The sequence below is a fragment of the Drosophila guanche genome, unplaced genomic scaffold, assembly GCF_900245975.1.
Source record: "Drosophila guanche unplaced genomic scaffold, DGUA_6, whole genome shotgun sequence".
NCBI lineage: Eukaryota > Metazoa > Arthropoda > Insecta > Diptera > Drosophilidae > Drosophila > Drosophila guanche.
In genome coordinates this window covers 12,453,630-12,478,783 of record NW_022995743.1, presented here as the reverse complement: position 1 = coordinate 12,478,783, position 25,154 = coordinate 12,453,630, and the positions used below count along the sequence as shown (strand labels likewise).

General features: G+C 45.1%; 1 protein-coding gene across 3 annotated transcripts in view; it reads right to left on the bottom strand.

Annotated features, from left to right (window-relative positions):
* The window catches only part of LOC117581615 (lateral signaling target protein 2 homolog), a 27,431-nt gene extending 2,277 nt beyond the window's left edge, over positions 1 to 25,154 (bottom strand). The window contains exons 1-9 of one of the 3 annotated variants that reach the window (XM_034268989.1): positions 25,130 to 25,154; positions 13,846 to 13,972; positions 8,865 to 9,022; positions 2,784 to 2,856; positions 2,423 to 2,590; positions 2,122 to 2,320; positions 1,755 to 2,059; positions 1,065 to 1,149; positions 649 to 996 (exon numbers count right to left, since the gene is read on the bottom strand). In XM_034268989.1, the coding sequence (XP_034124880.1) occupies positions 649 to 996; positions 1,065 to 1,149; positions 1,755 to 2,059; positions 2,122 to 2,320; positions 2,423 to 2,590; positions 2,784 to 2,856; positions 8,865 to 9,022; positions 13,846 to 13,962 (1,453 nt within the window). In that variant the 5' untranslated portion in view covers positions 13,963 to 13,972; positions 25,130 to 25,154. Of the gene's footprint in view, positions 1 to 19; positions 997 to 1,064; positions 1,150 to 1,754; positions 2,060 to 2,121; positions 2,321 to 2,422; positions 2,591 to 2,783; positions 2,857 to 8,864; positions 9,023 to 13,845; positions 13,973 to 24,149; positions 24,441 to 25,129 lie in introns of those variants that run through there. The other 2 variants (XM_034268997.1, XM_034268981.1) reach the window with 2 other exon arrangements.

The window sequence follows — 25,154 nt, the reverse complement described above, 5'->3', positions numbered from 1 at the left end:
TGTTGGCCGTCAGTGTCGCCGCCGGGTCTTCCTCCTGCACGTGCTCCAGCACCGAGATGTCACTCTCGCTGCACCACTTGACCACACCGGCCTGCTTCTCCACCAGACTGCCGCTCAGTCGCTGATGCCGGCGCAGCTGCTGCTGGCTGAGACTTCGCTGGGGGCGTGGCGGCGGCACAGAACCACAGAGTGGAGCCAGTGCATAGCAGCTCACGCAGTTGCAGGCGCTCCCAGCAGCGCTCTCGGCCAAGGGGCGACGGGTGGAGAGACGGCGAGTCACCTGGCGACCCAGCGACTCCTCCAGGTTGTCGTAGTAGGGTGGAAGAGTGGGCTGCTGACGCGCATGCCGCTCGCACTGATGCATGTGACTGTGCTTGTGATTGTGGTGGTTCTGGTGCTGGTGCTGGTACTTATGATGCGGATGTGCGTGCGGATACAAGTGCGGAGTGCTGGTCTGCGGTGTCAAGTGGTGGTGCTGGTGCTGCTGCTGCTGGTGCTGGCTACGTGCTTTGTTGGGTGTGCTTTGTGTCTTTGCTGTTGCTGTTGTTGTTAGGTCCGTTGGCAGTGACTGTGGTTGCGGTTGTTGCAGTTGTTGCATTTGCATTTGCATTTGCATTTGCAGTGCGTGCGTTTTGTGTTTATAAATACCTATGCCGCTCTCATAGCTGCGCGTCTGCCAGATCGGATGGTGATGATTCTGCTGCTGGCCAGCATTGTGATGGTGCACAGCATGTGCTGCCGCCGCAGCGGCCATCAGTTGCTGCTGCTGCTGTATGTGATGTGGATGCATGCCCGCCAAGTGATTGTGTATCATCGAGGTCTTCTTCTGGCTGAGCGTGCTCATGCCCCCATTGCTGCTTAAGTTGTTGTTATTAATAATGTTAATGTTGTTGCCATTGCCATCCCGCTGATCCTTGAGGCCTTGGCCCGAGCCCTTCTTGCCCGACTTGCCAAAGTTGGGCACACGTGCCCGCAGTCCACAATAGTAGGGATCATCTGTGGAGACGGTAAAGTGTTTGCTCAGACTTTAGCTTACTCCTCGCGGGCCTCCTGCTGCCTCTTACCGTATTTCTTGTTGTCCTTGCCCTTGTCCGACTTGCCGCGCGACAGTTTTATGCGCGTTTCCAAATCAATGTCATCATAGTCCGGCTGTGAAAAGAAAAGGGAAAGTGGAATAAGAATGATGGTGCATAGTGCGGTTATTAGACAATCATTTATGCACATATTTCGACCTGAAAAGCAGCTCCAAATTGTGCAAACTCCGCACAACTCCAAGCCCGATTCCGAGCCCCTTGTGCTGTTGGCACTGACGCGGTCGTTGGGCGCAATTGGCAATCGACTGCATTCCGCGCATATTAATTACACGCGATTCGTTTGCAGTTATTTGCTGCAATCCGAATATTATTGAATGCAACGAAACGGCCATTGCCCAGTGAAGCTCAACGGCGAAATCTTCCACGTCCAACCACCTGTCCGCCGACCAGCAGCAGACACCAGACACCAGACAGTGGACAGAACTGGAGCCGCGCTGGAATCGGAGACCCATTTTGCAAGTGGCCGCGTTGCGCATGTAACCAAGCATGGGCAGGCTGACTGCCTGGCTAACTGGCCTCATTGTGGCCCAACCAACCAAGTTGCCTCACTTCTGCACGGTTTGCTTTATTTGTGTGCTGCCAAATTTGTGCCCAACACTTGATGGCGAACGACCTGTGCTTGGGCAATCATTTGGGGATCCCTTTTCCTCTCCCACTTACCTTTGGAATCAAATCGTGTGCATAGACATTGTCCCTGGGCGGCAGCTTGGGCGGCTTCTCGCTGCGTTTGTGGGCCAGTTGTTGCGTCTGCAGCAGCAGCTGCTCCCGCGTGGCTGCCACATGTCCGTTATTGCCGTTGTTCATGTGTTTCCCCAGCTGCTGGGCATGCGCCTGCTGTTGGTGTGCGCTGCCAAATCCGGAACTGCCCGAACTGCCGCCGCTGCCATTGCCTGCCACGCTGTAGGGATCCTCATCGGGTATGGGTATGCGCGGGCGATTCTTAATGTCCACAATGGGGCGTTGCACTATTCAAGGGGAGGCGAATATTGCGGTTCAAGTGTACTGTGTTTGTGTGTTCTTCACTCACCTGGTGGCAGCTTGCTCTTAAGCATATCCATGGCTACCACATTCACAATGAGCACCCAAATGGGGCACTCCAAGACATCGCTCTCCGATTTGACAAAGGCCACGGCCGACAGGCACTGCGTCTCCAAGCGTCGACGATCTGGATAGGCACGGCGCAGTTCACGATTTACGTTCGATTGAAACTTCTTCATATCGAAGAGCTGCACACACACAGAGGGAGAACAGGCAAAAAATTAGCATTTGCCAGTTGCAGTTTGCAGTTTGCAGTTGCTGAAACGAATTTATGGCACTCCGCTCCTCACCTTGACTATTTTTTCGGATTCGAGCGCCTGATTTGGCAGCTTCAAGATTTCGGCACCGATGGAGGTCTCCTCGTTGGGACTGCTGGCGGTGCTCTTGACGTAAACATTGCTCTTGGCATAGCGGCGGACGAGTATATTCCCAGCATCGTCCATTTTGATCTTCACGCCCTGCATTAGAGCAAAAGAAAGACGCGAGACGAAAGTTTCTTAAGTACTTTTGAAATCTTTATTCTTGATTTCGGCTAATGGATGTTTCTTGTCACATATTTTGGTTGCTTTTTTATGGCCAGCCTCACAAGCTAATTTAATTAAGCCGTTGTCGCTTAATTGTGCCGTAAAATGTTCAATTTGATTCTCTTACCTGCCCGATGACGCGCTTCATTTCGTCCGTCTTCTGGTCCCGCATCGGATTGTCGAAGCCGCACAGGCCGATTCTGCAAAAGGGGGAGAGAGGAGGGTATGGGTAGACCCAGTTGGGCAATCATTAGACAATCATAGCCACATTTTATTAATTGCAAATCAATCAGCTGCCGCATTAGCCAAGAGACAACACACACACAGCAGCAGGCAGCAAAATGTTGCCAAAACTGTTGCCACTTTACGGCGGCGACGCGCGGCGGCGCCATTCACTTTCTGGAATTGAGGTTGGTTCGCTGGCTGCTTGCTGAAGAGGTGACTCACTGTCGTGTCTGTGCGCCGCATTTTGTTCCATTAAACGTTTGACAAAACATTGCATTGGCCGTGGGCATTGGTCTGGGGCCCCGGGACTCGAACAGAACGTTCAATCGCCTGACAATGATTTATGCCACATACTCGGTACTTTGTACATGCTGCCACAAAGTGTGGCAGCTGTTTGCCCAAAATGTGCAGCATGAACATTTCATATTTTGCAACCCCAAGGCCTCAACTTTTCTTCTAATTTTGTCTGCCAAAAAAAAAAAGAGTTGAGTCATTAGTGGATTGCTTTGCCGACAGTTCGTTGCACTGCACTGCACTGCTTGCTGTGCGCTCCAAGCAGTTCATAGACTGCCTGGCACTTGGCAGGCAAAAGTAAGTTCCACTATGGAAGCTGCGCCAACTGCAGCCTTTGCCAAAGCGAATGATGAATGTGACTCTGGCTTTGCCAGACTCTTCTCCCCCCAATCTTCATCTTTGTGACTTTGTTTTTTTTTTGCTGCCTTTGCCTAAGGTCGCGTCGCCGAAAATGTCGGCAGAAATGCTAACAAGAAGCGGCAAGAGGAAGCCGCAAAGGTAAACCCAGCAGCAGCAGGCAGCAGGCAGCACGGAGCAGGCAGGCCCCCAGCGGCAAGACAATGAAACCAAGCTAATTGTAATTGTCGTTTGCATAAAAGGCCACGGCATGAAGAAGATGATGATGATGATGCTGCTGCTCCTGTGGCTGCCTCTATTCTGCCTCTATTTCTGGCCAACTCACTTGACGCCGCTCTGTCACTATTATGTTTTATGTTAATTTGTATAATGAAGCGCTGCCAAGGCAGCAAAGCGCAACATCAGAAGCAGTAGCAGCAGCAGCAGCAGCAGCAGCAGCAAGTAAGAACCAACCACAAAGAGGCAACAATCGCCGTTAGCATCGTACACTGACTGGCTGGCATTTGGCCATGTGCTTTAGTTCTGCCCGTAACGTCTGCCGCACTGGCGTTGATTTATTGGCTAAATGCTTGTAAAAACCGTTGAAATGTGTGTCAAAGTTTTTCATGAAATGAAATCGACATGGACGGACGGGTGCTGGTGCTGCCTCTTACTGCTTGCTGCTGCTTACTGCTTGCTGCTTCTTACTGCTTGCTGATGTATGTTGAATGCCTTTCAAGGTTGCCTTGCCACCACCACACCACACCACACACAGTTCGAGTATCTGCCAAAAGCGGATTTGCAGTTCTTTGTTTAGTAAATGCTTCGTTAAATTCAAGCCATCAAAGCAAAAAGCAAAAAGCAAATAGCAAAAAAAAAACACCGAAATGTTATTAAAATTGAATGCCAAAAAGCGGGCTAGAATACCAAAAGGAATGCCAATATCAGACCAGAACTAGAGCCAAACCCACTGTCAGTTGGAGTACATTGTAGTACATATATTCAGAGCATGTCTTGTCCGCTCAACATTCACTTCGATATCTTTATGTGTATATTGTACATATCGGTTGCAAGGTCGTCTGGTCTCAGGACTGGACCTCACTTGACACGCCTAAATGAGTTGAAAATGCGAAAGGCAGGCAGGCGGCTGCAGCGCCTGAAAGCGAGAGTGGCAGCACAAGTCGCAGCAGACCCAGACCTGGAAACTGGAAACTGGAAACTGCTTCGATTTTGGAGTTCAAGTTAAACGTGTGCAGTGGGTCAAGCTGGAGGACGAGCTGTTGCTGCTTCTTCGAGGAAGCGGCACAACCACCACCACCAACCAGCCAGCCAACCATCTCCAACTCCAACTCCAACTCCATGTCCATGTCGTTGCAGTAACTGTTGTAGCCGCAGCAAGCTGCAGTTAACGGCAACTGGTTTGGAACGGCTGAAAGCGTTGGTAACAGCTTTTGACCTGCGGCTAGTGTGAGCAAAAAAAAAAATGTGTCCAACCGGTTCAGTTAAAAATACCATAGCAAAGACACACTCGTATGTCTGCTATATGTATGCACGGATCAAGTTATATGTACATATTTATTGTGATATGTTTTGGCTAAGGAACAATCGACACTTTCCATGTGATCGAGCAACTAGTTTTGGCTTTAATTAGATTATGGCTAATTATAGACAAGATTTATGGCCCTGCCAACCAGCTACAGCTCGATCAGATCATATCCCGCTCCAGTTTCAGTTTCAGTTTCAGTTTTAGTTTCAGTTTCTGTTGGAGTCACACCTTAAATTGTACCTCGAAGGCCGCCACAATTTGACTATTGTTCTTTTGCCCTCCTGCACTGACAAATGTGGCACGTGTGCGGCTGCCGCTACAATGACTAGAAACTGTTAGCTTTTTTGCAAACTGACGCCAAGCCAAAAAACTGTCTTTTGTCTGGAACGGGGCCAACCTTGGCTCGCCTCCGGGTCGCGCCCGGAGTTTTGCCTCAGTTTTTTCCGCACGAAACATGCAGCACAACACAGCAAATAAAGTGTGTCTGTTGCAATCCCCAGCTTGATGTTATGATTTGATTTCCATTTGATTTCATTTCATTTGTTCCCCCCCTCTCTTTCCCACCTCCCCCAGCAAGCAGTTCCCAGCAACATGCAAACTTTGATTGGCCACGCCCACGCAGTGAAGTGTTTCAAATACAAAAAACAAACCGATGCATTGAGTACCCTTGCTATGGCAGTTCCTTCCATTACTTGCGCTTGATATTCCGTATACCCTGACTCACTCTTCTAAAGGGGAATGAAAGATCAACTGAAACTGTCATAAACTGCAAATTGTATATTGGCGCCATTACAATTGTGGCCTAAAACAAGCAGTCGCAGGGGTTTTGTGCGGGGGAGGGATTGTCTAAGCCACTAAACAAAGGATTGGCCATTAATTAAATGCGCTTGTTCCAACTCAAAGTGTTCATTGATCGCTGGATTGTCTGTGCGTGTGTGGGGTCGTGTGTTGAAAGCCCACGCCAAGCAGCCACAGTCACAGCCACACTGCCAGCATCAGTCTAATTAATTAATTTACATGCAGCAGCAGCAGCAGCAGCAGCAGCAGCAACTGTAGATAGATCCTGCTGGCAATGGAAATTTTTGGGTCTATGTGCAGCATGCAACACACAAAAATGGAAGTACACAAAACAAAGTCTCGTGTTTAATTAGCAATCGGAATTGCAATCCCATCGATGGGCCCCCGGCAGACTCTCTTTAGTTTAGTGATTGCCATCGGGCAGGGGGAAGAGAGCATGGAACTCCTTTTGGAATTATTTTGCATTGTTCAGTCAAATTTATGCTCATTGTTATGGTTATTTTCTATGTGTCACAAGCGACTTTTGCAACTCCTCATCGGAGTCGAGTGTCGACTGTCGACTGTCGACTGTCGAGTGCCGTCTCCTCTCTGTTTGTCGTTTAGCCATTCCACCCATTTGCATATCTGCTAGATTTCCAATGAAATGCATTGCGTGTGAATTAAAATTCTGTATGCATGGCTGAGATGATGTCTCCTGCCTGCCAGCCTGCCAGTCGACACATTCAAATGCCGCTGGAGGGCAGGGGCGGAGCGAAAGATACGAGTGGTAGTAGCACCAACTAACAAGCACTGACAGCGGCTAATTAAACAAACAAGATGCTGCTGCTGCTTGGCCCTAGGACAGGCGATAAACCAAAGACAATGGCAATGACAAGTACAAGGGTCTGTTTGGTCGGACCACAGGCCTGCATCGCCATAAATTATCTTTTGCCTCTGCCCTTGCCTTTGCCTCTGCTGTTTGTTTGTTTGTTTGTTTGTATGGTGGAGTCATGTTTGAGGTCTCAGCGCCAATCGACAATTGATTAACCTGACACTCTATCGTCTATCCTCCTGCAGCATGCAAAAGCAGTTGGCAACAACTACTACTGGCATATTTAACCTCCAATTGACATGAACAAGCAAAAACATTTGCCCAGACGACAGGCAGAGCAGAGAGAAGGATCCACCACAGAGCCACAGCTGAAAGTTTAAGGTGGAGTGTGCACACAATCAGACAGCAGAGAGAGAGAGAGAGCGCGTCACCTTGCTGTTAAACACCTTGCGGGAGAGCAATCAAAACGAGTGGGAGAGCCATGGAAGAAGCGAAAAGCCAGAGAGAGACAGAGAGAGAGAGAGAGAGAGAAACCGTTGGAAAGATGTGCAATGACAAGAGCAATTTGCATTGGCAATCTGTGATGACCTCGTCACGAATGAAAACGAATTGAATGGAATGACTTTCGTTATTATTTTCAATTTCATTTGTTATCCCTCTCCATCTCCATCTTCATTGTCCCAATCTCTACTCTCCTGCACACCAATCCGCCACTCCAGCCCCTCCTTGCCAACACCAGCTCGTTGGTTTTTGTGCGGTTGACATTTGGTCTGGCGGCAGCAGCAGCAACTTTATTTTGCGACCAAGTCCACAAAGGAAGCCGCCATGATGCCAGGCACTTGATGCCCTTTTTTGGTATATCCCATCCCATCTCATTCCATTTCTTTGTGGCGTCTCTCCGCCCTCTTAGATTTCAATATTTGCGCTTCACATTGAGTTCCCAATGCATTATGCATACGTACGTAGGATCCATTGAATAGAATTTATGCTCCCAAAACTTCTTGACATTTGCGATTATTGTATGCTGGGGCCGCTGCTTGGGTTGCGGCCGTGGCACAACCCAAAAATTGCCACAGACACAATTGAGTGTACGGCATTTGGCATTTTCCGCCAGTTTGTGGCACGCAACGGCAATATGGTTATTTTTTTGTTGCTGTTTGAAACGGAATATGTTAATTAGACGACTGCATGCCAGCACCCTTCCCTCTCGAAGAACCTCTCGGAAGACCTCCAACAACAACACGAAAAAAAGAGCCAAATTCTTGGCATAAATTGCTTTTTGGCCGAAAACGGAAATCGCTCATTTAATGCCAAAAAAAAAGAAGAAAAAGAAGAAAAATAAAAATACAAGAAATAACCCCACGAGGAGCTGCGGAGCAACGTACAATTATTATAGCATTTTCACTCGCCTTTTTCACTTGGCTTTTTCACATGCTACAAATTGTTGCCCCTAAGGTCGAGCATTTTGCAATGCCCCTGTCCGTGCTCCGTGCTCCATGCTCCATGCCCGAAGGTTCTCTACTCCAGCGGACAGTCAGCCTCTTGGCGGAGTGAAGTTCATCTGGGGAATTAAATTTTAATCGCATGCCCATCAATTTGATGGGCGTTTCATTCATTGCTCATTCGAGAGCATATCAACAGCAATTAATTATTGTACGCGTATTAAGGGGGGAAGGCCATCGAAGCATCGAAGCTGTGAATGCCCTCGAACTTACATCAATATGTAAAGGGGGAACCCATCTGCCCATCTGCCCATCTGCCTGTGTGTGTGACAAACTTCCCAGCAAACCCATCATACCCTCAACCGCTCAGTCAACGTCAAAGAGAAAGAAGATGAGATGAGGCATCGCAAGGGCTCGCTCCTCTCCTCTCCTCTCATCTCCTCTCTCCTGCTGTGGATTTTCTTTGCCAGTGGGTCAAGGGCACAGCACGGCACATACTTTTGCCAGTTCCATAATTATTTATGTCTTTTTTTTTTTCCATCCCATTTTGTTTTGCTTTTAGCAAAGTTCAAAGGCATTGTGTGCTCATGTTTAATATGTTTTCGTTTTGGCGGTGTTCATGCTTCCACTGTCACTCTGTGTGTGTGTGTGTGTGTGTGTGTTTGCGCATCTGTTTGTACACCTTGCAATGACCGTTAATTATGGATATGGGTGTGCAAATGGGGCGGACTGTACTGGACCGGACTGACTACTCACCGCATGCCGTCGAAGCCATCGTCGGAGCCATTAATGGTCAGCACCGGGGCCCGTGCGTATGCCTTGGCCACACGTCGATTGCGCTCAAAGACAATTACTTTGGCCCAGATCTCGTCATCGATTTGGGTCCATTTGTCCAGCACTTCCTGTATGTGTTCCTGCAATATATAAATGATAGTGAAAACGATAGTTAAGGAAAGTAAATGTCGACAAAGGATTCTAGGATGGAAATTCCTTCAGCAAATCCCCAAAACTCTTCCAAAATGAAAGAAAAACATGCCCAATAGACACCACCAGCACTACTAATGCTGCCAATTTTCACTTTCCATCGTGATCTATCTCTCTCACTCTCTCGCTCAGCCTGTCTCTCTGTCTGTCTGGTGTGTCTATGTGCTTGCCAAAGTGAACGGCCTTGTTGGGCGCTTGCGTTTTAAGTTTGTACTTTGTTGTTGTTATTTTGCACTCACTTTACTTTTACTTATTTTGTTGTTGCTTTTGTCGCTGGCTGCCATTACAAGCATCAGTCTGTGTTTGCGTTTGCCGTTCGGCGTTTGCGTTGTGTGTGTTTGCAGTTTGTTAAATAAAAGTTAAAATCAAATCGGAGCAAATGCTGACACGAACAGCCAGCCAGAGCTCCAGCTCCAGCTTCAGCTCCAGCTCCACAGCTCGTTTCGTGGTGCAGTTAGACGTGTAAAATTATAGGCAATGATACGGCTTTGCTTTTTGTTGGTGGCCAGCCGCTGCACTGCTCTGCACTGCACTGCGCTGCACTGCTTTGCACTGCTTTGTAGTTGCTGCTTGGGTTGGTTCGCGCTGCGCTGCTCTGCTCTGCTCTGCTCGGTTTGAAGTCTCTTTTTATATCCAACAATATATGTATGAATACGAGCCGAGTACTTTTATGCATAGATATTTGAAGTGCCTGCAAGTCGCTTTTGATTGCAGCTTTGTCTGCTCTGCTCTCCTCTGGGCTTGCGTCATGCCTAAGTGCACTTTGAAAATATTTTACATTTCTGCTTTGGATCTGTGTGGTATATAAACCGGGCTCTATATACACATTTGTGACTGAATTCCGTGAATACTATTCCAATAACTTGATCAACATCTACAGAGTTACCCTATCTCAGTGGCAATTAAATTGTAGAATTCCTTGGAAACTTATTGAAAGATTTTTAGAGCACACATCAGCCGCACATCATATGCTGCCGAAACTCACTGTATGCAATATTCAAAGGAAAAGTCCAAATAGCCAACAGCTGGCGTTTTCCCCTGGCCCGGCCCGGCTGACGCTCAATTAACCCGAACAAAGAACCGTCATAAACAAAGCCATTAGCCCAGTAACCAACATGCCCACAATTTCGGTCTCTTTTTTTTTGGGGGTAATAATAAAAAATTAAATATGAAAAGGCAAGCACAGTAAACATCAAATTTTTGGCTTTGGCTTGGCTCTTGGCTTACAATTCTACAGACGGACGGACTCACTCATTTGTTTTTTGGGCAAAACTTGTCTAGGCAGCTCTCGGGCTGCGTCTCTTGAGAGTCGGAGCCAGCAGCTAGATCCAGCATCAGAGCTTCATGATCAGAGGCGCGCACACACATTAAAAATGCAAATAAATCATGTAGTAAAACTTGTTAACCTTTTCAGATGCTCTGCGTTTGCGTACTTGGGATTGAGACGAGAGCCTCGAGCCGCGAGCTGCTTGGAAGCACTTTTGATTTCATTTTGGTGGCGTGTTCTTTGGGCAGATTCACTTCAGGTTTTCACTTTGCCAAGAATCTTGTAGGCTCAAGTGTCGGCCAAAACTGGTTAAAGCTCATAACATTTCTAGGCCGTGTGCAGAGGGGCACTCTCCTCCCTCCCTCCCTGCCACCACAAAAAAAGTAAAAACAGACGACCTCAAAATGCCGAGGTTCATCTGAAGTTGCTTGTGGCTTTTAATTAGTCCTGAGTTGCAGCAGCTACATACAGCCACTGCCTTGCCACGCCACATGCCCAGACCCAGGCCCAGGCCCAGGCCCAGCGCGTGTTCTCCTATACGTATACGTAATGCTGATTTTTTGGCCAGTCTGGGAACAAGTTTCGTATGGCATTCGATCCCAAGCGAACGGGTTTGCATTCATATTATTCATTATTCGGGCGTATCCATTAGCATATGAAAGAGATTAAGGCCAGCAGCAACCCAGAACGAGATACAAATACCCGTAAATAGAAGATATTTTTCGTGCATGCCCGTTACGCAGGTATCGCAGTTGTCTCTGCTCTAACATACCCTACAAATACCCTGCAGAAACATGATACATGATTGCAGAACTTTTGTGTCTCCGGCAGAGCGCATTTTCGGGGCGTAATTAATGTCTATTTATTCTGTCGCAAGAGCTCTAATGGATCACACTGATCGGCTTGCAACACGTGCAACACCACCACCGCACACAGCCGAGAAGAAGATGAGGCTGAGAATCTTTGCGGTTTTGTGTGGCTGCCTGCCTGCACTTTTTTGTGCAAAATGTTGCTGAACTTTTGCAGTCACGACTCTCGCGGAGGAGACTCCAAGCAGCTGCTGCTGCTGCTGCTGCTGGATCAGAGTTGACATTTAATAAAATGATTTCTATAGCTGTTGTTTTTTCTCTGTTGTTCGCTTTGTGTCGGGCCACAAATAGATGCAATCGCCTCAAATTATTATGGTCTTGATAGATTCATTTTTTGTTGTTGTCTCGCTTTGTGACAGGTTGCATCTTCATGCCCGAACAAACGAACGAACGATTCATGTACGAAAGTTCATTGATATGTTTATTGTTTTCCCCCATTTGGGCTGCTGTTTGGATAACCCACATTGGCACCCCCCCTCAACGCTCACATAATTTATGCAAATTTCATGCCAAAAGCTGGCAAAAGCCGAGCTGGAATGACTTTTCGAATCGCCGGAGGCGACTCTTCCGTCAAAAGGTAAATCAATTAATAATTGAGCAGGAAATTCAATTGGTCCTGGGACATTGATGAAGTGCGGCATCCATAGAAAACCGAAACCAGAAAGAAACTACCAAAAAGTAAACAACAGCAGCAGCAGCAGCAGCAGCAGCGTTTCCATTGAATTTATTCGAATTTGAAGCCTAACACATGTGTACATGTGAGTGTGTCTCGTGTGTGTGTGTGTGTGTGTGTGTGTCTCGTTTTAGTGGTTTTTCCTGCTCCGGCGTTGAGCCAACGCCACACAAAAATCCTGTTGTTCAGGCCTGGCCAAAAGCGACACCGAAACCAGGTGAACGGGTGCCGCAAGCAGCAAGGCGAAACGCAAACGAAAAGGAAAACAAAAGGAAAATGGCAGAAGGAGCGAAAACCAGCCGAAGAAAAACTTTCATTTTCACAGGAAAACAAGCCACAGCCACAGATGATTCTATTCTGCATGTGGCATGCAGCATGCAGCATGCGGCAGCAGTTCGTTGCTTAAGTCTTTTGTTTTGCCTTCTAATGGAGATGTCTATTGGAGCGGTGGAGTGTCTCTGGGGGAATTCCCAGATAATAAATTTGTAAGCAATATTGAAAATGGCACACGAAACGAAGCAAGCAACAAGCAACAAGCTGCAACAACGACAACTACAGGGATTGCCCAATAAGTGCCCCCGGGCAAAAAGCAAATCAAAGGGCCTAACTCTTTGAATGGGGAGCAACGACAAAAGGAAAATGCAGACATAATTTGTTGCCGTTTCCATCATGGGAAATACAAATTTTGTGAGACGCCTTTGTGTGTGGCAGGGGAGCCCAGGCTAAACGGAATTATATAGATGCCACGCTCACGCTAATTGCAACACAAAGACAGAAAGAGAGAGAGAGAGAATTATAGAGGCAAGAGGCAGCAGACGCACGCTTTTCACTTTTGGGGTGAGGCTCTGGCTCTGGCTCTGGAATCGCTGATGCAAGCCAACCAAAATTTATGCAAATCTCCATTAGAAATAAAACATCAATTTAATGGGCAGTCTTTGGATGTTTCTTTTCCTCTAGTTTTTCAGCTTGCTGCTCTGCACACATCACAGAGCAAATCAGTTGGAGAAACTTCAGACACAAAGAGCTAAAAGTTAGCATGAAGAGTGCACAAATCAGTTGAGAAAACTTCTAAATAGTCAAAACGATGATTGAAGATTTGTCTGCCATGAAGTTTAAGGCCCAAAGTGTTGACTTGCTTGCAGTCACAATAAAGCGCTAAGCTGCAAATGGGTTTGGTCTCCAAACTCCCACACGCAGACAGTAAAACTGTTCGGCAAAAAGTCTCATCAATGGAATTCCCACACACAAAACAAAATCAAATGAAAAGAAGCGGCAGCTTCTCTTTTTGGTGTGTGCTGGCAATGCTGCACTCTCTGCCTCTCAGCTGATTTACTATCTCTTCGGTTTCAGCTGGCAGTACTTCCATCAGGATAGCTCTATTCCCTGCTGTTTAGCTGCACTCAAATCACTCTCTGCCTCTGCCTCTGCCTCTCGTGCGCTGAGCTCGTGCGCTTTGGGCTTGTCCCAACATTAGGGCTACGCTACCCATAACTATTTCTTTTTATAGTTACTGCTGCTACAGCCCACTGGTCGTTGGCCATTTGCTGCGAGCTGCGAGCTGTTCGCCTTTGGCTGTGTTTTTTTTACTGCCTTGGCCCATAGGCAAATTAAAAATGCACAACGCAATGCGATGGCCTAACGGTAATTAATGCAATTGGTCAATACAACAACAAAAACAAACACCAACAGCAAAGGCAAGCAGCAAAACCTCAGCAGTACGAGTACAGTGCGTTTCATGCTGACCTCAATGCGGTGGCTTGAACGTCGCTACGTCGGATGGACGGGACGGAACGGAACGGTCGTCAGCGTCGTCACCGCACGTGTTGAGAATGAGGCAGCCGCAGGAAAATAGAAGCAAATCATAGAAGCCCCCAGCCAACTGTCAGGCGGAAGTCAGTTTTTTCGTTTTTGGTTATTTTTGGTTGAAGATTTCCGTGGACTTACCTTGTACAGTTTATCCTTCTGGTACCAGACATCCTCCTCCTCCTCCTGCTGGGTGAATGTCTGGTCAAGATTAAGATCATCGCGTGAACGTGATAGAATTTTACGTCGCGACACCATCTTTGTGGCTCTGTAAAGAGAGAGAGAGAGAGAGCGAGAAGAGAAAATGAGAAGAGATCTCGAGTCATAAAAGGTTGAGAATATTCTCGCATTATTTGAAAGAACTTCTAAAGGAACCGCCACCTAACTGTAAATAACGGCAAACATATCAACAGATTTTGACAGGCGGCCCCAAAGAAACAAAAACAACAGAAACTCCCAAATTGCAAAGCAAACAGAATTATGGCATCCCAATGGTAACCCAAGCCACGATGATGGGTGTGGGTTCAACGCACTCCACTCCACTCATTCCCCTGCCATATTGTTTATGACCTGGACTTCCTTTTCACAAGTCATCCCGCCTGCAGAGCAAACCTGTGCGCATTCCCACCTGAACATCAGGCATTTACGAATGCAATATAATCACAAGCAGTGTCCGTCGCCGTCCGTCTCTTCTATATATTCAAAAATTGAAGTGGCTTTAGAGTCTGAATTTATGTGTAAAACATGCAATTTATATTGAAATTACTTGTTTGTGAACTACGCATCGTGGTTTCAGAACCCCCCATTCCGATTCCGATCATCACTCGGACGGGCTATGATTCAGGCACAGATTCGACAAAGAGAAAGAGAGGGCGGAAGAGATAGCATCCAAAGCACGTTGACAACAGCAGCAATAAAGGTAAATAATGAAAAAAATCACCTGTAAGCTGCAATAAGGAATTTGGACTTGAGCTTAAACGTGGGATACTCTTACTTTAAGGAGTAAATGGTCCACTAAATAATTCGTATTTATACCCAAAGTTGTTCTGCCTAATGAGAGCTCTCTGTTCCAGTGTACAAATATCACGCACTCCTTGTGGAAGTTCCGTTTGCAGCTGCTTACACTGCTTGCATTGAGTGTGGCTTTCTATACACTGCTTGCCCAACTGCATATACCCTATTTTGGCAGTAAGTGTATACCACAGATTCAAGTCGTTTGTTTTTTCACGGCTCAGTTTGTCAAGTTGTTGAAAAAAACGCTCATTGCATAATAAACATCTATTGGGGCGGTAGGGGCTGGGCCTGAAGCTCTGTTGCTCTGGGGACGCTTGGCAGGCGACGCGTGTAGCGACAAGAAATTGCTATCTCTCTTTCTCTCTCTCTCTCTCTTGCCTTCTTTCGTTCGCTCACTCTCCCATCTCTTTGTCTTTGTTGCTCGTGTGCCTTGGCATGCAAATGTTTTCGGGAGGAGGTTCGCTAACCTGTTGTCATATATTTGGCCGTCTTTTTTGTTGTTATTAGTGTCTATAATTGTTGGCTTTCTTTTCGCCTGAAAGTGTGTGAATGACTGATTGACAGCCAGAGTGTCTGATGGACTGTCTGACTGCCGGCAGTGCTGTCGATGTGGTGGTGGGTCGGATGCTGCTGCAAGGGCCCGAGCCTGGGCCTGGCCATAAATATTCATCGCCTTTTGCACAATTGTCAACGATCGACGCCATTTTTTGTTGCTTGCCAACAAAAAGATTGCAATCGCATAACAAATGTTGCTGCAGCTCGATTTATGCAACAAAAGCCGTTAAATTGTATAGAGTATCGGCTCTGGGATTGAGACCGAGACTATCCCGCTGTCTTGTCGCCATTATTGAGTTGCATTTTTCTTTTGTGTCTGCAAAGTACGAGCATTGTTATTTATAGCCAACAAAGGGCGACACAAAAACCAACCCAGAAATCAGTGTAAGTATCTGCAGTGTATATAGAACACATAGCACAGCTCCCCACCCCGCTCAAACATAAAAAGTTCCTTAGGCTCAGCACGTACATGGGACGCAGACGTGTTCTAGTTTGTCTTCGGAGGCGAGGAGGAGTCGCGTAATTACGTGTAGTGCATTTTGAGTGCCACATGTATGGCAGTGTACCTCATGTCTACGGTTTAGTTTTGATGCATTCTACGAGCGAAAATAGAGCCCAGCCCCTTGACAAGTTTATGGATGAAAGAAGAGAAGACTCCTTGAGAATGACAGACCTAACGATCACTCAATGACTGATTGCTGACTGATGCTGATATTTGCAGATATCTTAAGCAGCTGGATAATCATTATTCCATTAGTACCCACACGGAGGTGCTTTTATCCAATTATAAATATCAAACGAAAAGTCCCAAAAGAGGAGAGGGAAACCTTTATGCCGCCGAAGTCCTTGTGGGGCACGTCAAATTAAAACACTTAAACGGCATTTCTCAGTGTTCTCGGAACCATTCTGGCTAAATAACGCTGACATATCAAGAAAGTTTCTTTATATGATGGACAATTAACGGCCCACAGACAGTCCCAGCTGAAAGTGGAGTGCAGTGGAGTGGAGGAGTGGAGGCTCCAGTGGCCAAGTGGTGCTCGAATATCCTGCACACTCATAGCGGCTGGAACGGGACAGACGCAATGAGGGCTTTGCTTTGTGTTTTCGTTACTGGACTTTTGAAAACAGACCAACTGCCGTTGCCTGGACTCTGAACGCTGAAAGGTGGGGAGATGGAGCTGCAGCTGTGGTTCGGGCTGAGAGGCCACCGTCTGTGGATGCCACTTGATGCCGTAAAATATAGTCATCAAGAGTGCCTTTCTGCATTTGTGTGCGTGTTGACTTTGCTGATTTGTCTGCCTGATAATTTCCATGATCTTTTACAGTTATACAGGTTGCACTTTGCCAAAGCAAATATCAAACTCCGATTGAAAGACTGATATGCGTGTGTGTGTGTGTGTGTGTGTGTGACCATTAGGATAGCAATTTTCAGTCATTCCAGCATTCACTTTCCAAGCAAAACTAATAAAATATTTCCCTCGCGCACGCAAAAATGTTCAACAACTTTCACAAAAACAACGAAAACACACAAACAAAGAAACAACAACAAGTAAATATCAATCAGATGGCAGAAAACTGCTACTTGAAATCATTTGAATCATTTAAATAATGCCAATCCAATTGATGATTATTTCTTAATACCTTACATTGTGGCAAAGAGGTGGAGAAGGTGGAAGAGGGCATCATCCGATGAACTCAAATTTAAATTTCAAATTCGTTGAACTTTCACAATTGTCCAACGAATTGATATTGAATTATAGGCAGAGATTTTCCACCGATTTCCGATGGGTTCAATAACTTGGCCTGCGTTTGACATTTTGCCAAACGAATTGAAATACGAAATATACAAACAAAAAAAATACTCCGTGGAAAGTAAAATGTACGATAATTTCGATGGATAAGTGGATTTCGAACATCTGTGGAACGTAGCAAATTGCAAAGTTAAGTAGCATTATTTACTGAGAGCAGAGTTCACCAAAGTTGAAGTATTATTATTATTTATATTTGATGTTTGCCTACTTCCCGCAAAACAACTTTATTGGATATTTCCACAATAGATTGCTCTTCTCTCTGCTTGCGAGATCTTCGAAGCGATCGTCATTGAGGCTGCTGCCCACACGCTGCAGAAATAATCTCTATGGTGACGCAATACGTTCAAGTACGTTGTACCACACAATATTCTCATAGGAGATATTCAAATAAATGTTTGTATGTGATAAGAATTTGTTTTAAGAGATTTTTGCTGCCTAAACACCTATTATGAAATCAATTGTTCTTTTCTTTGCGTCACATGGAATCATGCACGCCTGTTCTAATTTTGTCGCTTCTCTCACTTTCCATTATGACTGCATTGCCTTGCCTAAATACCGCGAGAGAGAGAGAGAGAGAGAGCGCTCCCAAAACTCAATAGATCTCGCTTCTGTTTCTAGTTTCCGCATCACTCTGTGTCTCCCTCTCTCCTCTCCTCTCATGGCTGTGCATGCGTGAGAGAACACACACCCACACCCACACCCACGCTCTAAGCTTTGATGAGCAATAACATTTGTTATTGCTTGCTCACCCTAAACAACACAAGCAGTGTGCCGACTGCATGTGTTTACCGTTCTTCCTCTCCCTCCATGCCCACTCTCTGGATCTTCAGTACTGACTAAACGAGCATTCAGCTGCTTGGATTTGTGCATGTGCATTTGTGTAACGAAAAGTCTGCTGCAAACAAGCTGCTGCCTTGTTTAGAACGTGCTTAAAATCACATGCCTCTGAGAGAGAACTCACTTACGTTTCTATTAATGATGAGCAATAATGTCTGTTCTATTGTTGCTGCTTCCCTGATTGACAAGCGGAAAACTCGTTTCAAAAACTTTCTACAGAACTTTCCTTCACTCAGTAAGCAAGTAAATGAAAATATGCATAACTTAATGGCAACATTCACTGCATATTCAACTACAACCCAGACGGAACGACAGACAGACGGCGAGCGCAGTTTATGAATGAAAGTCAACGTCATGAATTATTGTAGTTTCTACGACTCGAGAGTCGAGAGTCGGCTCTCGGGGGCAATCAATAAAGAATTTTGATGATGACAATCGGCACCTGACAACGCTAGTTGCATATTAATTGAATTCAATGTAAATAGAAATGGAAGTGGAAGTGGGCCTGGCGGGGTCTGGGGTCTTGTAATTCTAATGCGGCTACTCTCCAGGCAGGCAAACGATGTGCATTGCCTGTCAAGAGGTCGTTGGCTGCTGCTGTTGCTGCCGCTGCCGTCTCCGTCTCCGGAGTGCAAATAGTTTTGCAGTTCGTTTACCCCCCGGCGATTGCATTGTTTGAGGCCGTGGAGTTCGTCAATTTGCGAGTGCGTCACGAGACTGCAAATATTGTATGAAGTGTCTGCCCCATCTGCTTCAGCAGCTGCTTCAGTAGTTAGAGTGTGAATCGTTAGTAGATGATTTGTTTGATGTTTCATGTTGCCTCACAAATCTGCAAATTCATTTGCCAACACATTTTCAAAGCTGCCTCACACAAATGTCAGGGTCAGACATGATAAATTTACCTTCCTTCAACGCTTTTTTCTTTCTACTTGGTATGTGTGTCTTGTTTGTTTGTTTTTTGGCTAGAAAGTATATTTGGCACCCCTAATGGATCCCATTATGTAACCAGAAACTACATGAAAGTCGCTGGACCTAATGAAGCAACGAAGAAGTAACAAAACATTTGATACTTTCGCAGATGGAAGCCGAAGAAGACTCAAGGAACCAGAGATTTTGGCCCAAGAATGTGTGTAGAGCGGCTTGATTGATTGGCCAAAGCGACAGAGAGGCCAACAGCGAATGGAGCCCGAAACGAAATTGCTTTCACAGGGGTCAAGCCGAGAACCATGTATATCGTGGGCCATTGATTTGTTGCCAAATTAAATTAAGCAGTCATTGACTTTTGGCTGGAAAGGAGACGAAGAAAGAGCTGCGGTTCTTCTGGCTCTGTGGGGGAATGGAATCGATATATGTGCAAATAATAGCCATGCTGCGAAGACTTCAACAGGGTTCGTGATCCGCTTAATTTTACACATGGCTTATGTCGGCACATGGCATATCACGGTATGTAGATACAGACATATTTCAATATGATATACTTCCAGAGTTTTCTTTTAATAGATTTTCCTGGCATACACCCTTTTCGCCCAAAAACCAGTTAATCATATTTCTCCAACACTCGTCTGCTCTGCACGCGGCACTGCCTCAATTTGCATACCGTGAAAGTGGCGTGGAGGGAGCCATGCCCGTGCTCGTGCCCGTGCCATGCACTCGGCTACGGTTCAGTTCCTCGTTTGGGGTTAAGGTTTTCATTATGTGCTGCGGCTGCGGCTGCGATGCAAATTATGCAAAATTGCTCAAATCGGGAAGCGGAGCTAATAATGCAAAAATCAAAGCACTTAACTTTGGAATCGCATTGCGGAACTTGTTGGCCGGGCATTTAACACCTCAGCGCATCGCCTGAGTATCGGAATATCATCATCAACAGCCATCAACACAACGGTAACACAACACAACACAACACAACACAAAACAGTAACTTTAAGCAGCCACTTGTTGCATTTCGATTTCGCAAATATTTCCCATCCAATCCATGGCACGCACATGGCACCATCTGTGCGCCGTGCTCATCATTCAGGCAATTATTAAGCCCAAAATATGTTAAATCATATCGTGTATTCGTATATTTGTATATGCATGCATTCATGAGAAACTTTTCAAAGTCATGTAACTGTCAGCGCTTTGCGCAATCCCCCAAAAAAAAAACCAAACGAACGAACGGATGCTTAGATGTGAATGGATGGATGGTTGGCCAGATGGGATGGAGACGAAAAGCCCCCCAAAAAAACAAAAACAAAACTAAAAATTAACATTTCAATTTTGTTAGATCTTCGAATGTTGAATGTCTTGTGTCTCTCTTGCTCTAGCTCTATGTCGGGGTTTTGATTGATTTTTACTGCTGCGGCCGCGGCTGTTGCTGTTGCTTGCCGTTGCAAGCACTTTCAAAATGTAAATTTACAAATCGCTTGACACCTTTTGAAATCGTCTTAGGGCATTAAATCAAATGATTTGAAATAACGAAAAATGTACAACGAAAACTTAAAACCAGCATTGGGGGGAAAACGTAAAGAAATTAATGGAAAAAAAAGATAAAGATACATAGTTGAAAAAGGACTTGTAATGGGATTATAAAAATTGATTATTTCCTGATTTTCTTGGCCATAATGTCGACAGTATGGCAAATGCAGCCTAATTTGCTTTCGGTTTTCATTCGAGCAAAAAGCGATAAAAACAAGTTGACACTTTCATTTAATTTTTAGTGCATTTTTTCCGCATGCTTTCGTTACGTTCCAACTTGTTGGCCAGGCCAAAAACGCGAGACCAGTGCAACAAATCCGCTGGTCGAAAACATGACTAAAAACAGCCTGGCCAAAACATGTACAGCTTCAGCCAGAGGAGTGAAAAGAGGAGATAGCAACAAAAACAACAACAACTAGAAAAAAGCAACGGAAAAACACGAAATTCAACAAACATAAAAAAGGCAAAGAAAGAAAAGCATTATCCATGATGGCCGAAAGATGCAATACCCTTGAAAATAGGATATGTTCTGTGGAAATTTGTTCAGTTTTGGAGCATTTTACTAAGAAATTTCTATATCAGAATCTACTTGAAATGTGTTCTTCTATCGTTAATTGTTTTCATTCTTCCCATTACAAACTTCCAATTAAAGCGAATATACCCCTCTGCTTAGAGGGTACTGAAGAGTAGTAAAAGAAGCAGAGCAACTGCAACTTTTTTTTTGCGCCGCTTGCTTCTGCTTTCGTTTTCGCCTGCACGCTTCAACTGCTCCAAAATGCTTTCCCATCTCGCTCTCGCTCACTCACCGCAAAAGCCTGCCTACATACCCGTGGGAGGAGAGCAGAGAAAAGTCAGTCTGGTCTCTCACTTTGTAAACGAAGCAATTTGCGGCAGACCTATGACAGCGCCATTGCACTACATTTTCCACAAGCGAGTGAGTTTGGAGCCGAAACTGAAACCGAAACTGAAAATGAAACTGAAACTCGATTTCTTTTAGCAGTCAGCTACAGAGAGAGTGTCAGAGAGGAGAGAGAGAGAGGAAGAGGAAGAGAATGAGAGTTGTACTTGCGTTACGTTGACCATCATTAGTTGGCTTAATAAACGCTGCGTCTCTCTCTCTCTTCTAACCTTTCTACCATTTCTTTTTTCATTCAGTTTGGGGCTTATCAAATGTTTGCAATCAACAAATCATCCAAGTTTTCACTTTTCAGCTGATGCTGCTGCTGCTACTCTGATGCTTATGATGATGATAATGATAATGATGATGATGATGTCGAGCGGAAGTTTCGTGTGTTACAACAATCCCAAAGAAAGATCATAATATTTTCATTCAAGTGTTTTGTTCAGCTGATTGAGTCAGGGCATCCCAATACCCATCCCATTCCATCCATCCATGGAAGCTGCTGCTGCCTACTGCCTACGCGAGAGTGGCTACGTATTTAAAATGCAATTTATTTTCCAACAATAGAAAAACGAAATAATGTTTTAATAAAGAGAGATAGATGCCTTTGTCTGCTGTCTGCCGACGTCTCTCTGGCACTTTTGGAGCCGCGTTGTGCGGTTGCAGCCGAGGCGTTAAAGGCCATCATCTTCGATGTATCTATGTATATATCCATCTCTCAATCTATCTACGAATATATCTCTATCTATCTCTGTGTCTAACCGTCTGCCGTCTGGCTAATCACCTACAAGCACCGCGGCACGTGCTCTCAGTATCAGCTTTAATGTTTCCTTCACACTTTTGTGGCGCCACAACATTAACGAGTTTATTAGCTCTTACACTCGTACTCACAGCTGTGGGTAATAGATCTCTTAGCTCTTAATATGTGGCTGAAATAGTGCTGTATTCTCATTATATGTATCTCCAGCCCAGTAATTTCTGGCCATAATTCTCTTTCTATCTATAAAGAATGTTGACTGCATGACATTAACCCACTTTGGCAGCTAATGAACAGTTCTCCATTTTGGCAGTAGGAATATAAAAAGAGGGAATGGAAGGGAATTCCAATAGAATGAAAAACAATGGAAGAGAGCCCATGAGCTGTGCTCATGAAATATGCGCAGCGTGAAAAGAAATGGTGGAGAGTGAAAGAAGAAACGGTTTATCGGTCAAATGCAAATTCCCCATTGGAATTTGAAGTTTTGGCAAATCTATCGAGCGAACCATCTGGTTAATCGATGCAAGTCGCATTCCCTTCCTTTTCTGGATGTTTACAAAGTTACAAAATGAAATCCACTATTGCGCGACCTTTTTTTTTACATTTTCGGTGGGGGTTTCCAGCAATTTCGGCTTAAAATCATTTGTTCATTCATTTGTTTGTTGCTGGTGTTGGGAAAATGTAAATGAAGTCAACTGCGCGGATGTCTGGTCTGGTCTGTTCGCTGGCTGACTGGCTGGCTGAATGAATGACTGACTGACTGACATTTCCCATTAGGTATGCCACCACGGTTATAGTATTGTCTGCAGGTTCTGCTGAACTTTTGCCCAGACAGATTTCAGCAATTCTTTGAGCCAGCAGCATCCGAGGAACACCTCATTTTAGAGGTCTTTTACACGATTGTTTACATTTATGGCTGCATAATTGGGTGCCATGGCAGCAGCAGCTTCAGCATCTCCCTCTCCTGCTTCGTTTTTGCACACTAATTGACTCCCACAACAAAAACTACAGAGATACAACGATGATGAACGCAGATGACGATGAGAAGCTGTAACTGAGGCCCCGCAGGCAGCCAAAAGCCAATGTGGAACTGCCAACTCATTCCGACATCGACTTCCTTCCTCCCTTCTGCGAAATTCAAGCCGTCGAGCGTCGAGCCGAGTGCCGAGTGTTGGGGGGCAATTGTCGCAATCGAAATCGGAATGGCAACACCTACTGCACTTTTTAGCTGCATCTTTTTTTGTTGGTTTTGAATGCATTCGCTTTCGAAGGCGTGCTGACTGCTTGGAAGACAAGACAGCTCATCCATCTGTCCATGTCTGGATGATTTTCAGGGCCATATACCCCACAGAGAGACACCACAGGCCTACATATCTCCTGAAAAGAGAGAGAGAGAGAGAGATCCAGCCAGAGTTCACATGACATTGTGCCGCTAATTCCGCACTAATCGTCTTAATTGGTGGCAAATCGGAACTATTTTGGCTGCTTAAAGCATTATCATATTCAAATACAATATGAATACGCAATCAAAAGGCGAGAAGGAAACACGAAACACACAACAAGAAACGTTGTCAACCTTGAGGAAGCCAGCTTTTAGTTGTAGTTTTGGGCCCTGTTTCTGTTTCGGTTTCTCTGTGTTTTTCTGTTCGCATTTAAATGAAAATGAAACCCCGAAGCAGAGGCTGAGGCTGAAACATGGCCAGAAGTGTATTAACAGCAGTTCAAAAAGCGTGGAAGTGTAGCTTCAAAGGGGTAAAAATATGAATACTCTAGCAGATCCAGTATTAGCAGCAAAAGCTGCCTCGATTCGGATATTGCTTCTTTTTGTGCTAATCAAAGTCATTATAGCCCGTCTGCTTGGGCATGAAAAAAATACAAAATAACGCGTAAGCAGGAAGTCCAGAGCCACACACAACAGTTAGACCATAAAAGTGAGAGAGGGAGTGCAAAAAAAAGTGCGATTATGAATGGCATTCTCTTGGGGCTCTTCCTGGAAGGCGGAAGGCAGGTGTGCAGGTGGTTCCAGGGCTAGGGTTTCTGCTCTCTGCTTTGCATGCGTGTCGTGGGTCGTCGTGGGTCTTGTGATCTTTCTCTCTCTCTCTCTTGTACTCACCTTACTTTTTTTTTTGTGTTTTGCTCAATTACTTTTGTTGCCTTTGCTGTTGCTGTTGCTGCCCCTGCTGCTGCTGCTGTAGCTGTTGCTGTTGCAGTTGTTGTTGTGTTGAAACTGTTGCAAAATTGCTGATATTTTCCCAATGATTACGTAGCCGTGGTAGACAGACGACAGAGACAGAGACAGAGACGGCCAGGAGGGAGCTGCGTTGCCAAATGAGTTTGAGGAAAAGTGTTTGCCCCCCAACAGTTGCTCTTGTTGTGGTTGTTGTTGTTGTTGCTATTCCTTTTCCTATTCCGATTGGTATGCAGTTTGTTTTTATCTTTTATTTTTGTAATGGCTGTAACAATGATTTTGCTATAATAATAATTTTTATTGATTTTGTAATATTGCTACAATTTCATTTTATAACGATTTTATAAATGCCAAACGCGTTTCTGCTTTTCACTTTGATAATTTCACTTTTCTCTTGTTGTTGTTGTTTTTGTTTTTGTTTTTATTTCTTTCTGCTGTGGCTTTAGCTTTTAGCTTGATATTTGTATTTGTACAAAAAAAAACGAGTTTGCAATAATTTTTCAATATTTAATTTGGCATTTAATTTTGGACAGCCAGAAACGCGTATTACCAGCAGTATTTATAGGTCTATTAAACCCGCTTGATGTTCGTTATTTACCGTTGCCCGGATCGCTTTGTATCAGTTCGGATCCGTGGCTGGCACAAGCACACACAAACACACACACACACACACAAACACACACACGCAAATTTCTAATTTCCAAATTATTAATTAAATCAAAAGTTTTGTTGGCTTTTCGTTGTTGTTTATTTTTGGATGGTTGCTATCGAAGCTTTTTTGTTTGAACGCACTTCAATTGCATAACGATCGCGCGCACAAGATTTCGTGAATGTGGAATGACGATGATGACTGTGATAATGATGATGTTAATGAAGATGGTTGGTTGCTTGTTTTTGTTGTTCACCTTCTGCTTTTTTTCTGCTACTTCT